This window comes from Aethalodelphis obliquidens, unplaced genomic scaffold (genome assembly GCF_003676395.1).
Source record: "Aethalodelphis obliquidens isolate GAN/ISIS:26980383/991018 unplaced genomic scaffold, ASM367639v1 scaffold15, whole genome shotgun sequence".
In the NCBI taxonomy this organism is placed as follows: domain Eukaryota; kingdom Metazoa; phylum Chordata; class Mammalia; order Artiodactyla; family Delphinidae; genus Aethalodelphis; species Aethalodelphis obliquidens.
In genome coordinates, this window is record NW_020837959.1 from 1,929,797 (window position 1) to 1,946,589 (window position 16,793).

Consider the following 16,793-nt stretch of genomic DNA (forward strand, 5'->3'; position numbering starts at 1 on the left):
GAGGACGTGCCCACCACCAGCTCTGTGACCCCCTGAGGACGTGCCCATCACCAGCTCTGTGACCCCCTGAGGACGTGCCCACCACCAGCTCTGTGACCCCTGAGGACGTGTGTACCCTATGCCCTGAATATCCCAACAGTACTTATCCTCTGGAGTTGTGGTGAGGACTGAAGTCACAGATGAAAGGCACTTTCTACAGGAACCAGAACATAAAAACTTGGCTATTATTGCTAACTGTGTTATTATGATAATGAAAATACACTGCTTTTATTATCAACAATAGAACGATATCAACTATAGAAAAAGAGCAACAATGAGATACCACTTTACACCCGTTAGGATGGCCATTATCAAACAAACAAAACAAAACAGAAAACAACAAGTGTCAGCAAAGACGTGGAGAAATAGGAACCCCCGTGCATTGCTGATGGGAATGTGAAATGGTGTAGCTGCTGTGGAAGCAGCACAGCAGTTCCTCAAAAACCGAACATAGTCACTGTATGAGCCAGCAATTCCACTCCTAGGAATATACCCAGGAGAACTGAAAGGACTCAGGACAGACATCTGTACAGCCATGTTCACGGCAACATTATTCACAAGAGCCAAAAGCTAGAAACAACCCAAAAGTCTAGGAACAGAAGAATGGATAAATAAAATTCGGGTGTGAAATAAAAACACGTACACATACGTACTGGTCTCTGCCTCCGGTTCCTGGAACGAGGCTCCTGAAGCCCTCGGAACTCCTGACGAGGCCGCTGGGAGCATCTTCTGTTCTAACACTGGGTCTCTGACCCTGTTCCTGACACACAGTCCCTAAACCCCCTGGAGTTTCCTGGGTGACAGGGGCGTCCTTTGTTCTCATGAGGCGACTCCAGGGGGGCTTCTGGGTGGCTCCTGGTCACCACAACGACCAAGCCGTGATTAGAAGCTCGGAGCTTCCAGCCCCGCCCCATTCTCGGGAAGGCAAGAGGGCTGGAGACTGAGTTAACCATCACTCATGCCTCTGTGATGAAACCTCCGTAAAATCCCAACAGCGTGGGGTTCAGAGAGCTTCCAGGTCGGGGAACACACCTACGTGCCAGGAAGGTGGCAGCCCAACTCCACGGGGACAGAATCTCCCGCACCTGGGACCCTTCTGGGCCTCGCCCCCTGTGCCTCTTCAGCCGGCTGTTCATCTGTGTCCTCTCCTCCGGGATAAACCAGGAAACCTGAGGAGCGCTCCCCCCGAGTTCTGTGAGCCCTTCCAGCAAATTATCAAACTCTAGGAGAGGGTCACAGGAACCCCGATTTACAGCCAGTTGGTCAGAAGCCCAGGTGACAACCTGGGGCTGGTGGCGTATGAAGTGGGGTCAGTCTTGTGGGCCTGAGCCGTCAACCTCTGTGACACTGACCCCAGGCAGATGGCTATCAGAACTGAACTGAACTGCAGGACACCCAGCTGGTGTGATCCAGTGGCGTGATGTGTGGAAAGCCCACACACTGGTGTAAGAAGTGCTCCAAGTGTGGCGGCAGTGTGAGAACAGAGGAGAAACACAGAGGTGTGAGGGTTTATCAGTGGCATAACCGTACAAGGGCATATTATTCAGCCTTAAAAAGGAGTGAAATTCTGACACACACACTACAACACAGGTGAACCCAGAAGACATGCTGAGTGAAATAAGCCTGTCACAAAAGGACAAATCATGTATGATTCCCCTAACATGAGGCTCTTAGGAGTCAAACGTCAGTCGAGACAGAGTCGCATGGGGACTGCCAGGGGCTCAGGGGAGACAGGGATTGTTTGATGGGTTGAGAATCTGGGAAGATGAGGACGCTCTGAGACGGATGGTGGTGGTGGCTGCACAGCAGTGTGAACGCACTTAGTGCCACTACACTGTACACGTAAACGTTTTTTTTAAATGGTTAAAACGGTCAATTTTACATTATGGTAAATTTTACTACAATCTAAAAAAGACAGAAGAAGCACGTGTTATTCCCCCCCAAAATCCAACACCGAAACCTTTACCAATCAGGGCTGCAGGCTGCCTTATTAAAATACTTATGGTTTGGCGTCACTGCTAGGAAAATACTCGTTTTATCAAAACTGTCACGTTCACTTTTAGACATCTCTTCTTCTTGCTACCTCAAAAAGCCAAAGGGCAGCAATTAGCGCTCCCCGGGCTCCTGCTCTGTGCCACCAGGCCCGCAGCACAGGCTGCACCAACGCGCACGAGGGAGCCCCGCTGATCCCACAAGGGAGCGCCGTCCCCGCACCCTAACCTGAAACGCCCGTGGGCCCCGGGGCTCCTCCCCGCGCGGAGCCGCTCCCATCACACTCCTTCCACGCGGCCCTACCCGCACCGCGGACCACCACCACTCTCCCCAGGCAGAAGCAGAACACCGCAGCACACAGCAAGGCCTTTCCAGACAATGGACGACATGCAAGTCAAGTCACAGCAGACTCGGCCTGCAAATCCCTCCCCACCTCTGCGTCTCCGGCCACCCACTCTTCCCTTTTAAGACGCTGGTTCTGAGATCTCACTCATCAGAGCGCCTACACCCCAGCTCCATATGAATACAAACATATACACATACACACATGAACCCATGAAGGCCAGGACTACGTGACTGCACTGATAAAACCAGCAGTCTCCATCGATAAATTAACACTGCTTCAGGGAACGAGGGACTACTGGGCAGACGTGCTCGGGAGGCCTGCCATTCCCCCCCGTGACGCCACGCAGGACAGCACTGCGCACACACACGCAGAGGCCGTGCGCATACCGGAGTGACACAAATCACAGATCCCAGGCCGCAGAGAGAACCTGCGATTCCACGACGTGAATCTAAGCAGAAATGAAAACAGTGCCAGTACCACTCACTATTCCCTTTCAAAACAAGATAAGCACCTGAGTGATTTTTTAAATTCAGTAATGTTAAGCAATTGCAGAAAACCTAAGGAAAGCGATGCATTTTAAAATGCTATTATGAGCACAAAGAAAAGGACAGAAATTACTTAACCGTACGTGACGGGCAAAAGCACCCACAGCAAGAAACCCACCACAGCAAGAAGCCGCCACAGCCTGCGGGACAGAGCCAGCTCTCAGTCCTGACAGCAGCCCTACAAAGGGCGATAAGGTTTACCTTATGTAAAAGCGTAACCACAAAAATAAAGCCCAACAGATTTGAGATGTTTCTCCTCACAAAGGGAAAATAACAGAGTAAGCCTCTATTTTAAAGTGCTGATGTCGCAACGGAATGAAGAGCTAGCCTGTGACCGTGCAGCCCTTTCCCCAGCGCGGGGGCAAACACCACTCCCCCTCGCAGAAAGGACACGGGAGACTGGCCCCGCCCAGGACAGGGGGCACGTGCCCTGCCTCCTGCTCCCCCGCCGGCCACTCACCGCTGGGCTTGATCTCGCGCACGTAGTTGCTGGGGAACCAGCCGGTCCTGCCGCTGTGCGTGCCCTCCCACCAGCCCCCTTCCTCCACCCGCGTGACGTGGATGACGTCGCCTTTCGCAAAGGACAGCTCGTCTTCATTCGTCTGCTGGAAGTTAAACTTGGCTCTTACGACCAGCTGATTGTTGCTATTATCCGTCATGTCCTAAAAAGGGGAGAAGGGAGGAGATGTCATGAAGGACACACATTCTACACTGTGATGACACGAACAGATTTCGCTTGGACAGACAGGGCGTAACCACCCCGTTCATGTGGCAGAGGAGCGCTGGACACACCAAAGTCCCCACGGCCCTGTCCACTGCCCCAGGTCCAGTCCCGGAGGAAACCCTCAATGGCTGCAAAGGTCTTATTCCTGCCAGTGTGGTGCCTACGTGAGCAGAGACACACTTTCACACACATTTACACGCTACACACTTCTCTACAGTTTGCAACAAGTTAATACACTGTGAGCATTTTCCTAGCAGTCCTTAATTACTTCAGTCTTAACTAACTGCTTAATATTACACTGTACGGCAGTGCCATTAGTCACTTAACCAAGTCTCCACTACTAGACTTGAGACCATGTCTAGTTGCTTTCTACTGCAAAACAAGGCTGCATCAGAACTGTCTGCACATGTCTTTGCACACGCCTGTAAATGAGCCGATACGTTAAATTCAGGTCAGAGAACACGGATGACACATTTTAAATCTTAACGCCCATTGCTAAGTTGCCCTCCAAAAAGGTCCCAGACATTCCCGCCAGCAGCGTCTAAGACGTCTGACTGCTTCAAACACTCACCGACACTGGATACTGCCAAACCGACAGGAAGAAAGGGTACCTCATTTTAACCTGCATCTTTCTCAGAGATTAAGCCTAACTGCAGATCTCTGAAAAGTGGGCAGAGGAAGGCAGACTGGCTGGAAGGTCTGTCTCCATCTATCCCAGACCGGGTGCTGGGGAGGCCTGCAACCTGGAACTGCCAACGAAAGTCGACAAACAAAAATCCCCAAGCAGAGTCTGCTCTCCTGGCCAAAGCGGCGGGAAAGGGACAGCACATGGGCCACTCAGCCAGCACGCGGGTGTCCAAGGGGACCAAGCAGGACGTCCCGTGGCCCACCAAGCCCCAGAGCTCCTCCAGCACCAGTGACATCAGCCAAGATGAGGCTGGGAGTCCAGCGTCCAGTCCCCCCAGGTGGCAGCAGGCAGCCCCACATGCCCACACAGGTGTCCCCTGCCCTCCACCCAGCCTCGTGGGGGGAGCCAGGCCCAGCGTCTCCCCGACCCCCCTCCAGCAGCACTGTCAGGGGTCCAAGAGAAACCCCAGTGACACCAGGTCAATGAGTCTGACCCGACACCACTGCAAGGAAACCAAGCTGTCCCCAGAACCACGGTCTACCACCCTCAGCCAGGACCGCCACACAAAACCCCATCAGCCAGGGCTGCAGCCGCAGACGCAAGATCTCAGCAGGATCCAGCATCTTCCAACACACTCTCCAAAGTGTCTAGGATAGAACTGAAGACACCCCTTATTCCAAGAACAAGGAAAATCAGAGCCTGACTGAGAGAAGACATGGATCCCGACACTAAGATGAAGCTCTCTCAAAACAGACAAAATAGAAAATCCCAGAAATGAAACAGAACTTACAAAATCTACTCAAACTGACAGAGTGAAAAAAAATTAAGAGAGCCCCAGGGACTTGGGGGAAATGACAAAGATCTGAGATTGGAACCATCGAAGTCTTGGAGGAGAAAGGACAGAGTTGAAAAGGAGTCTAAGAAATACGGCTAAAAATGTCCCAAATGTGACAAAAGACACAAACACACAGGGTCAAGAAGCTGAGTGAACCCCACACAGGACACACCTAAAGAAATCTGGACCAAGTCACACTGTAACTAAACTGCAGAAAACTAAAGACAAAAAAACTTTCGTCTCAGGATAAAAAAGACGTCTGCGGATATGCAAGATCTGAACAACTTTACCTCCCCTGCACCCTTGCTCAAGAAGTTAGTATAAGATGCACTCCTCCAAAACAGGGAATTAACCACGAAAAAGTGAAGACACAGAAAGACGTGGAGGAAGTCGACTCGGGTCAAAGGAGTCTGCAGGTGATGAGGGAAGCACAGAGGCGGCAGCTGGCACGTCCTGGCTGCAACCAACAGACGCTCCGGCAGCCAGAAGACTTCACCAGCGGCCCCCAGGAAGAGGAAACTGAAAAACCCTAACACGTCTGAATGTGCAAAGACGAGATTCTTTCAAGAAAGGCCAAAGACCAGACTATAATCTGCACAAGGTGCACAGAAAACTAAAGAGGCAACAGAAGGTCATCAGGCAAGCACAGTCCCAGCACACGGTGGCCCCACTGTGAGTCTGGGTCATGATGATGTTGCACTAACACCCACCCAACGAAGCCACTACAGGACTCAGCCACGGGAAGGGAGGCCCAGAAGCACCCGTGAAGCTAAGGCCCAGGGGAAGTGGAAGAGCCCTGATGCCCCCTGCCACTGTGGGACGTCCACAGTGGCAATACTGTTATTTAAAAAAAAAACCCAAACCAACCTTTATATAAGGCATTTTATTTAGAGAGACACAGAGAAAACATGGGAAGCGGTTGTGTCTCTACTGATTGTTTCCTAATAGCAAGTCTTGCAGAGTTACCTGAGTCTTTAAACTAGGTTCATGTATCACTAAGCAAGATGAAAAAGATAAAGCACAAACAGTGCTCAGGCAGAACGTCGAGAAGAGGAGCTGATAGAATGCCTAAAATAGTTCATGTGTGTTTATCTATTTATGTGTTTATACGTCAACTGCTATAAATCATGTTTATTTAATAATTCAAATTAATACATTAAATATCTAACGGATTAAACATTTAATGCATACTTCACATTTAATACTTAGAATATTCGATAAAGCAATCTCTCATCCACATTTGGCAGGAAGCCTCTGGCTGACCACTGTCCCCTCAAACGTGGGGTGGCAGGGGCACCTGAGCGGTGAGGGCCAGACAGGGCTCACGTCACAGCCGGGACACAGCACACACACGCTGTCCTCGCTCTGCTCAGAGAAACATGACCCGCTCATACACTGTGTCAGGTTCTCTCTCTCTGCAGACCACTGTCATCATTCATCAGCCGTCTACTCTGATCTCCATGACATTCTCCTTTTTGTGACTTCCCCTGGCTTTGCAGAGCCGATTCGGGTGACAAATTCCAATAACGAACATGACACGTAACAAACACAGGTGCAGAGCAGGCCCCTAAGGAGGTCAAACTGCCCTGGGAGCCCTGCTGCCGGCCTGTCTGTCCCCCTACTGCTGGGCGCACACCGGGCGGCATCCAGGTGGCACACGGGGCTCTCATCAGGACGCTGCCGAGGCGGTGACCTACACTCTCCCTACAGCTGCAGGCCAGGCAAACACCAGGGACGCCTTCCCCACCTCAGAAAGGGACACTCCACTAAGCACAGGACAGGGTGACGTCTGCACAGGGCCAGGCGGCCAGGCTGGACCCCTTCGTTCTGACGCCACAGGTTCCCAGCCGTGGAGCACGGCCTACACTCAAGGATGGGCTCTAGGAGCGCTGTGAGCGGGCGCGAGCCCAGGCGGGGTGAGGACCACGCACCAGGCAGACAGCCCAGCCGTCCGCACGGGGGGCTACCGCCACCACTGCTGCTGCCCTGGGAGGCTGGAAAGGGCGTATTCAGTCACTAGCTTACCGCTTCAGCTCTTTTCCTCCCTTTTCTAAAAGCTCCCCTGAAACGAGGGGTGGAGAAATCATTATTCCCTTTTTTTTTTTAAATAAATGTATTTATTTTATTCTTGGCTGCGTTGGGTCTTCGTTGCTGCGCGTGGGCTTTCTCTAGTTGCGGCGAGCGGGCGCTGCTCTTCATTGTGGTGCGTGGGCTTCTCACTGCGGTGGCTTCTCTTGTTGAGGAGCACGGGCTCTAGGCGCGCGGGCTTCAGTACTTCTGGCACGTGGGCTCAGTAGTTGTGGCTCGCGGGCTCTAGAGTGCAGGCTCAGTAGTTGTGGCGCACGGGCTCAGTCGCTCCGCGGCATGTGGGATCTTCCTGGACCAGGGCTCGAACCCGTGTCCCCTGCAGTGGCAGGCGGATTCCTAACTACTGTGCCGCCAGGGAAGTCTGAAATCGTTATTCTTACCTAGCAGGTCAAGAGGAGTCTCACCGCATTCGCCTCGTGAGTGGCTCACCGGGTCCACGGCACAGGCAAGGTGGCTGGGGCTTTTTAGTTCTGATGTAACTTGAACTTTCTCTTGCTAATGAAACACCAATGCTATACTTACCGTGATCTCAGCAACATTCATCACAAGAGAACATTTAACTTTATCTTACTAAAATTATTCCTTTGCAATCCAGTCCTCATTTACTCAAAAACAAAACAAACAAAAAAACCGACGACTGCCACAAGCGAATGGGTCAGACAGCAAAGGTTTCTTTATCCAAAGCTTGATTTCTCTTGCATTTTCCTGGCATATTTCATAGAGCTAATTGAAACTATTTTTCAAGTGGTCTGGGCATCTTCCCTTGCTTTGGCCCACAGAGCTTGCAATGGGACCCTCTAAGTCCGTCCAGCTTCACGGGGTGGCCATGAGGGTCACATGAGTCAGTCCAGGTGAGACACGGAACCAGCCAGAGCTGGCACAGAGAAAAAACGCTCAGGCGTGTTGTGTTGTTCACAAGGCCTGAAACAGGGCAATGGGACTTCTCAGAGAGGAAGAACAGTCACAGACACACAGCATGGAGAGTTAGTTCGAGTTCAAAAAGTTCAAAAACACATAAAAATCATATCCCTTCTACAGCTCTCCGTTTTTACCGCTGCTTCGTGACCAAACTCAAATTAACTTCTCTCTACAACACACAGCTCCAACGAGGTTAACTTCCGTTTCCGAGGATCACACCAGCTTACTGGGCAACACTCTCTTGTGGTAAAGTAGAGAGCGGCGGTCTCTGAAGACTCCAGGGGGGTCGGTTCTCTTCAGACTCACAGGACGAGCTCCCTGATTCTCTAACATACAATAATTTACTAAAGTGTCGCATGAAGCGAAGTCACAGCACCGGCTGATCGAGCTGAGGACCAGGCCACCATCCGGTCCAGAGCGGGCTCGGCTGTTCGGCAGGTGGACACACGCCCTGGCTGGCGGATGGGGCGGCCCCTCCCCACGGTCTCCGCTCGGCCCTGTACTTCACCTTCTCAGGTCCTCATTTCCAAGCCTGTGCTCGCAGCCTGTCTCCTGACGATTTACAAATGGGTTTTCCTCACTTTCCAGGAGGACTGTTCATCTCAGGTGGCTTCCCCACCTCACCAGCACCGTTATAAGAGAGTCCCTCCTTCACAAGCTGCATCCTGACTCAGTAGGGTGCTGTCACGCTTTCATAAAGAGAAAAAAACCCTCTAGGTTCTTCGGCTTCCAGCCATTTCTTCATCATCTAAGTACTAGGTATGGATTTCTTATTCCCAAACTTCCGTACCTTTGTGCAGAGTAGATAAGAAAATATGATGCAAGTGACCAGGAAAACATTTTAAAGGTCACATCCCTCCAGATAAACAGGTCTATATCTTAAAATAGAGCGCCCCAAATACACAGATTTCTTAGAAGCCGTCATGAAGCACGACACGCGGATAATCTGGTGATGGGCAAACGTCAGACCCGAGAATAGGAGCAACGGCAGCAAAGGCAAACCACCCTCTGGCTGAGCAACTCCCCGGAGGCCCGTGTGTCCTTCCAGACACGCTGCACACGCCCGGCTCCCCAACACACTCCCGTTCTCAGGGACCAACTCTCACACTTACCAAACTCCGATACTGGCCCTGGAACAATTTTGAAGTCCGACCGTGCGAAGGCTGGGATCCCAGGGAGTCAAAAGACTTGATCCGGTGAGAGGAGGGCCGGGCACACACGGAGTCACTTCCCAGGCCGATGTCTGCAAGGTCGTCACAGGGGAGAGAGCAAGCTGAGTCCCCTGACACTGCGCCCACACCCCGCACCGGGCTCCGAGGGTCAGGGGGCCACCCGCGCAGGAGACCAGGAGCAGAGTCCCCGCCACGGGACCGAACGACCGCACGCGCCCCAGGCACCTTCCCGGGAAGGTGAACAGAACTATTTAGCAGTCCTTCTCCAGCTAAGTTCCGAGTTTACAACGTGTTTCGTAACTGTTTTCAGTACTTTCCCCTCACCTGGAAACAAGAAGCCCCTCACACTCGACTCCTGAGCAGACAGACTCCCCCCGCGTCCCCCCCGCACGCCCACTCCTCCAGGATCGCTCTTCGCGCAGTGGGCGAGCCGCAAGCCTGATCGTGCCAGAGACGGAAAAGACTCTCTTACTTGAAACAAACGGAACCCCCTGGCACTTTCCGTCCAGAAAGGCCCTTCTGAGGATGATGCCCTCGGCACGACGGCAGGCACACTTCACTCACCTCACAAGGCTGTGAAAGGACGAGAGACCACACAGCACTAAAGGCTCAGATCTCTCTCTGGAGTCGCTGCAAGATCACACACCCCACTCAGGCCACCAGCACGTAAATGTCAGCAGCCCACTTCGCAGAAGCGATGTGATTTTTTTAAAATGAGGCCACGAGAGAGTTTTCTAGGGAAATCACTGTTTTGACATGCACGCGCCTAGCAATTTCCTACAGCTATGTGGGGGGCCTTCTATAAAAATGTCCTGAAACTGGGGGTCTCCAGGTCCTCTTTCTCTGGCAGATCCCTTTGGATTGGCTTACACAGCGTCTTATGACATTCTGAATTAGGTACCAACAACTGGAAGTCTGGGGACTCCCCAGGGAAACCGGCATTCCCAGCTGTTCTTGAAGCACCGGGGCTCTGGCGCCTCTGGCTCTGCGCTCCCTGACTGACCCAGAGCTGAGCAGGGCCCACGCGGGCAGAGCAACCGCTGCCCTCTGCCCCCCTCGCTCCTCCATGCTGCCTGCCGGGCTCCACGGACCTGGCGTCCGGAACCCCTGTCCTAAAACCACCTTGACGTCTCGGTGTGGAAGCCCCTCCAATTCTCAGGCCCTGCTCAGTGCTGGCAGTAAGGGCCAGTGTTTGCTCCCGCCGTGTGGCAGAGGCCTGGCAACTGCGAGCACAAACAGCGCCCAGAGGACAGGCGTGAAGAAGCTGCCCCAGTGGCCGCCTGCCGTACCCAGGGAGTGTTTAGGATCCCTTCCTTCCCCACCTCCAATCTCTCCTCTGTCCAAGTAAAAGGCAAGTATTCCTCCACAAGCCTGGAGAACACGAAAGGTCTCCCTGAAGTGCCGGAAGCAGAGGAAAGACAGTGACGGGCTTCCCCAACAACGACCCTGGAGTCAGCAGGTGCACCTGTCTTACACTTGCGTCAGCCCCTACAGCCGACGGCTGAAAAGGCACCGTCACCTCCTTCACGCTGACTTCAGAAACACAAATGAAGAGCAGCAGCCAACAAACACAGAAGCAGAAAGTTCTCTTCACCTGAGAAGGCTCAGTCCTCTTGTTTAAAAGCTGAAGAGAGAAGTACCAGGTTTATTTCAGAACTTCCAAACAGGTCTTCGTAAAGAACAGCGCTAGATGCTCTGCGTCCAGGGTATATCCAATGATGTCAAGAACACACGAGAAACACTTCTGCATCAGATGGGGGTGGGAACGATGGTAACACATGCCCAGATGATACAGCTCCCGGCCTGTGTCCATGCTTCCCATGGCCTGCGGGGCTCCGCCTCGATCACCGAGGGTCTCGCGGCCCGGTGGACGGAGCAAAGCCGCCCTCGTCGCTCCCCCTCTCCTTCCGACCCACCGGAACTTACACACCCAGAGCGAGAGCAAACCTGCCGTCTCCCACCCGCGGCCTCACACGTGGGGACTGTGTCTACCAAAGCCGCTCTCGCCCCAGCTGCCAGAGAGCGAGCCCAGCGGAGGGCAGTGAGTGTCAAACTGCGGCCCAGACGCCGGCAAAGTGCTGCAGGCGGGCCGGGGCCGGGGAGGCGCCCGCGCTGCACCCGCCGCCTGCACGCACTCCTCCCCTGTGAAGCCCATTCATCGACTGCCAACGCTCCGACCGCGGCAGGCCGGCTCCTTTACTATCTGTCTGCTCACGTTAGGTCTATCGCTTCTCCCCGGAGGGATCGAAGAGGCAGCACGAGCTTGACAAAACGCCACAAGCCCCCTGTCTGGAGGGTGCGATGGCTGCATGTCCTTATGTCCGCCTTGATGCCCCCACTTCTCCGCCCCCTCTCGCTCTCCTCCTGGACTTGGACCCTCACGCTTTCCTACACTCGCTCACCTGGGTCCTAATTTAGCGTGTCCTCAGGTGCTGTCACCTCAACAGCCCAAGACATTCTCAACTTCAAGCCCGAAGTCAAGCTATGAAAAGGGAAGCCCTGCCCGGGACGGCGGGCAGCACAGGCTGCTCTGGGCGCACGTCCGCAAGCGCAGACAGCGGGGCAGCGCCCAGACAGCCCTCTCAGCAAACGAGTGGCGTGAGGGGCCCCGGAAGCGGTTCCTGCAGCCCCGAGCGTTCCAACCCCATCCCGTCCCCACACAGTGAGGAAGGGTAGGGGCGAAATGAGAGGAGACCCTGACAAGAGAAACTTACTTTTTCTGGTCAAAAGAGACAGTATCAAGGGCTAACTGCCCCTCCCAGGGATCTGAAACTACAGTCCGTAAAGGTAAGTAGAAAACAAACATGACTTTAAAACAAAAGAGCCTCTAAGCCCTTCTGGTGCCTCAGGCAGCCTCCAGGCCCGAGCTAGCCCCACAGGAGCACAGACAGACCCCGCTGTCCTCTCCGCGGTCGGGGAGCCCACCTCTCCCTAGAGGTGCAACTGGAGCTTGAACCCGCAGCCCACAGAGCCCAGGTGCCCTCGTCACCCTCAGGAAACCTGGCCCAGGTAGGTGTTTACTGTAGAGACCAGCTCACTGGCTGCACCTCAAAAACAGGCACTAGATCTGCTCACGAGATCTGAGCTTTAATCAGCATGAACTCCAGAGCAAGGTGCTTCACGCTCCAGGACAGCCCATGCGTTGCCCCTGTGAACAAGGCACTCCCCCTCTGCTGTACTTTCCTCTCTGCTCACAGGAAGGAAAGCACTGATATCTACCAGGACCTAAAGAGGAAGACTCTGCTCGCAGCAAAGGTGACAACCAGAATTTTAATGCAATCCTTTTTTAAATTCAATAACGTTCACTCTGCCTCACTAACACAAAAGCAACAAGGTTTTTGCCCCTTTTTCTTCCCCTCCCCTCAAATTCAGTAAAAAAGAGACTTACCTGCTGTTACTTTATTTAGAGTCACTAAGGAGCTGAGGACCTTGTTGAAATTCTGCCCCTGATACAAATCGTTTGCATCAAATGTCTGAAAGGGAAAAGTGAACAAGCAGAATTAGCAGAGTCCAGTGTCGGGCAGTTCTGCGCAGTAATAGGAAGACAGTAGGCTTCGCAGGCGAGACCCCAGGAGGTGGCACACCTGGGAGCTCGGCTTCCGGTCGGAACAGGAGGCCAGGCCAGATCCCCTTACTGGGGCCGCTCTGGGCCCGAGTCCAGCTTCCTAACCACCACGTCCCCACCCTGCCTCACCCTCCTTCATAACCTGGGGCACTGCTGGCACTCCGTGAAGGCTCCTCTCCTTAGACTGAGGCTGAGGCCTCAGGGCAGGCCTACTACAGACTTCCTCTCCTGGCCACAGCCGATGCCAAAACCAACAGCAGCAAAAGGGAAACGCCGACATCAGAGAGGATACGAGAGGGAAGGAAGGGAAGGCAGGAGAGGCCGATTCCAGAAGAGGGGGAGCGGGGACACCGCCACCCTCGGGGCAGAGCACGAGGCCAGACCAGGACCGTCTAGTCTGCATCGCTGCAATCTCGGCCGCCTAGAGACCGGGGACGCGCCCAAGCTAGTCCCCTCCCCGCCCACCCTCCAACACCCAGGAGCTGAAAGATGCTGCGCATCAGGCTGCCTAGACACAGCACGGCTGATCCACGATGCGTGCGCAAACACACGCGCTCAAGCAAACACGGCTCATCCCCAAACACTGTCTGAAGACCACATACACCTTCTGATCACTGAATAACTCCTTCCCTCCCCCCAAAAATTTAATAGTCAAATCATCCACAGCTCGGTGCCAGAAAAATTATGAAAAAAGTTCTTTGAGATGCAGTTAACAGAAAGATGTGTTTAGATGCCCAAATGAAAACTGTGTTAACATTCTTCAAAGGTTCTCTCACTGTGGCAAAAATGAACTATGGTGACCAGTCATCCCAGGAGTGACTTCCTCTGCAGGCCGCCTGTCACCCCTCCCCCGACTCGGCGGCTCCTCTATCCCACACCCTGCCAGGAGCCCCGGCTTCCCCCCTTCCTGCTTCTCCCTCCCCCTGCACAGCTACCTCTCACTCATCCGGCTCCCGCCAGCCTCACCCCCCGACCAGGCTCAGCAGGGCCCAGCCAGGCTCCCGGCACACTCATCACCACAACCTTTCGGTCTATGTGTGCGCGCTGCCCTAGACCGTGAAATCTACACAAGCAGACCTCACAACACCCAACATCCAGAAAATGGACAGCCCACAGTAAAAACACACATGTTCGCTGAATGGGTAACAAGGCACCAACCCAGCCCGTGGCACTGAATGTCACCGTGGGACAGACACATAAAGAGCAGCTGAGAAGAGCCATTCCAAATCTAAATAACCACTGCTATCTTCCACAAGTCTTCAGTCTTAATTTCTGAGATGAGTAGAAATCATCATGAGGTATGTTTATTTAAACATGAACGAGAGAGAGACAAATCCAGAAGCTGAAAAACCACCTCCAGGAAGGAGGCCATCAAATCCAAGTCAAGAGAGGAGCTGCAGACACAGAGCCGGGAAGGGAGCCGTAAACACAGACACCCAAAGCCCTCTGTGAATGTCACTCACGCATTTCTCATCTGATGGAGCAAAAAATAAAGCAATTCATGCTGCCAGATCCTGCCTGTAAAAAGGAGTATCCCCTTAGAACAGTCTTTAGAATCACCTAATAGCACAGACTTTAACTCATTTGTTCTGATATCTATTATTTAAAAAGAAATTTCCAAGTCAGATGAGAGCATGATCTAGGCTGATACATCCAGCTACATTTTGTAATGGGCTGGTTGCATTTTTTATCAAAGTATGACCCTCAACAGGCCTCAGCTTCCTTCTGCGCAGGACATAAAAGTGCCTTCTCTCATAAAAGGTGGGAGCAGGAGATCTCAGCTCTCAAGTTCTAATTCTAGAGCTTGGAAAATTCAAATCGTGGTATTCTGCAAAAAAAGAAATATACATGAAAACATCCACTAACCTTCATCGTGGTGAGGCAGAGAGTCACAAAACCCAGAAAAACAGGATGTTGAAAACTGAAATTTCCTGTTATTCCAGAGCTATATATCTTTCTTACTTGGATACCAGGAAGCGTCTGGTTGGCTGAAACGGCCCACCAATGGGCTCCAAAGTGACATCAGAACTTAAGTGAATTCACACACACACCACATTTCTTAACAGGAAGCTACACAATGAGATGAGACAAACGCCTGCCACCGAGAGGGAAAAAAATGCACGTTCTGAGTCAATAAAATGTTTTGACTAAGGTGCTTCTCTAGAGAAAGAAAACTGACTACTTCCTGAAATAGAAATCTATTCAACAAAAAGCAAAGACTGAAAAATCTTAGGGTACAGAGAAAGTCTGTACTGTGGGAATAGAGGAAGGTCTCATTAACAGGGCACACAGTGACCCCGGGGCGCTCATGCTTAGGAGATAAGCCTGCCCCTCCCGTGGACCTGCCGTGCGGGCTGAGGGCACACACACCCACCCTCCACGCCTCTCAGGTCCACGCTCCCATGCCTTTCCTCAGGGGGTTCTCAGGAGGGGCCGCACGTTAGGATCTCCCAGGACCTTAGAAAACCAAGACACTCAAGCCACATCCCAGACTAATTATCAACAAATTAGAATCTCCAAGAAAGGGACCCCGAATCAGAATGTTAACACTCGTCAGGTGATTCCATGCAGCCAACGGTGAGAAGCCCCTCCCTGGAGAGAGAGGGAAGGTGTCAGGAACCCTCTCCCCAGGCAGGCTCACTCCCTCGCACCCATGACCATCCCTTATAAGCACAGAGAAGAGGGAACACATACCCCAAAGATCTTGGAATCTACCCAACTGGGAACGTGTATTTCCAAAAACTCACCCTCACTTTTATATTTAAGTGAATTAAAGGTACAGTAGACTAATCCAATATTCTCAAACTTATCCTACCAGTTTTCTACCAAAGAAACTCATAATATTAAATGTATTAGTTATAGTTCATTTTTAATATCTTACTTTCAAAAGAAACAATACTACGTAATGCAATACAACAAATACCACACCATGTGGAAACCAGGCTAGAAGGGACCCAGAGTATTTAAAGTGGGACATAAAAATACTTTCTGAGACGTGTCTGTCGTCACCCACAAAGGGGAGTGAGGTTGGGACGAGCTGGGAAGGAGGTGGACAGTCCTTCCGAGCTTGAAGGCTGCCCCCCCGTGGTTACGGCCCTACTCCGTGTACTGAAGCCCTCTGGGCCTCGGCTTCGCATCCTTGAGACGGAACAAGGAACAGTCAAAGGCCTGAGGATGAGGACGCCAACGGCGGGAGGCAGCACCGTGCCAATGACCCCCAAGTTCAAAAATGAGTGAAATTACAGATACTCAATCTTGTACACCAAACCTCAAGGTCTCCTGAAAAAACTGACCCATTGATAACTACGTTCAACCTAGGAAAATTCTTTTTCTGTAATACAAACAACTACAAAACAAAACAAAGAAACCTTCCTCAAGGTGGGGTGCTCAGGAACGGAGAAGAACACTCGAGAGCCTGTGCAGAGGACAGACCACACGGCTCCGCACAGCGGCAGGCGCTGCCCTCCACGGGCCCCCAGCAGCGCCCCAGCTCGCGCTTGGGCGGGTGGCCACGTCACTCGCCGCAACGCCAAGGCCCCCCGCAGAGCTCTGTGCACACCAGAGGCGGCAGCAGCTCCACCACCGGCATCGCTCCGCGTCTGTCCAGCAGAGGTCCAGGTCCTCAGAGCACCCAACGCTCTGACCACTGACCCTCAGAAAACACTGGCAGTGCCACACCACCAAAAGGGCTGAGCCTGAACGTCAAGCACCTGGCCCAAGCTCAACCTCCCAGCCTTCACTTCTGCCAGCCCTCTAAATTATCCTATTTTGACATATTCCTTATTTCTACTTAATATCACATTTCCAGATGTTCAGGTTTAGTTCCAGAACTAACACGTGAAATAAGGAGGACTCATCTGCACCTAAGGAAGATGAGGCTGCACATATGTCGACCGTCACCAGCACCAACCTGGCAGGGCGAGGCCATCAGGGTGACCCAC

The 16,793-nt window shown here is 52.6% G+C and overlaps 1 protein-coding gene across 12 annotated transcripts in view; it reads right to left on the reverse strand.

Moving 5' to 3' along the window:
• ARHGEF7 (Rho guanine nucleotide exchange factor 7) overlaps positions 1–16,793 on the reverse strand; it is a 126,385-nt gene that overhangs the window by 58,881 nt on the left and 50,711 nt on the right. For 9 of the 12 annotated variants that reach the window (XM_027115816.1, XM_027115811.1, XM_027115812.1 and 6 more), the window contains exons 3-5: positions 12,676–12,760; positions 9,228–9,358; positions 3,383–3,584 (exon numbers count right to left, since the gene is read on the reverse strand). In XM_027115816.1, the coding sequence (XP_026971617.1) occupies positions 3,383–3,584; positions 9,228–9,358; positions 12,676–12,760 (418 nt within the window). Of the gene's footprint in view, positions 1–3,382; positions 3,585–9,227; positions 9,359–9,759; positions 9,861–12,675; positions 12,761–14,718; positions 14,784–16,793 lie in introns of those variants that run through there. The other 3 variants (XM_027115818.1, XM_027115820.1, XM_027115821.1) reach the window with 3 other exon arrangements.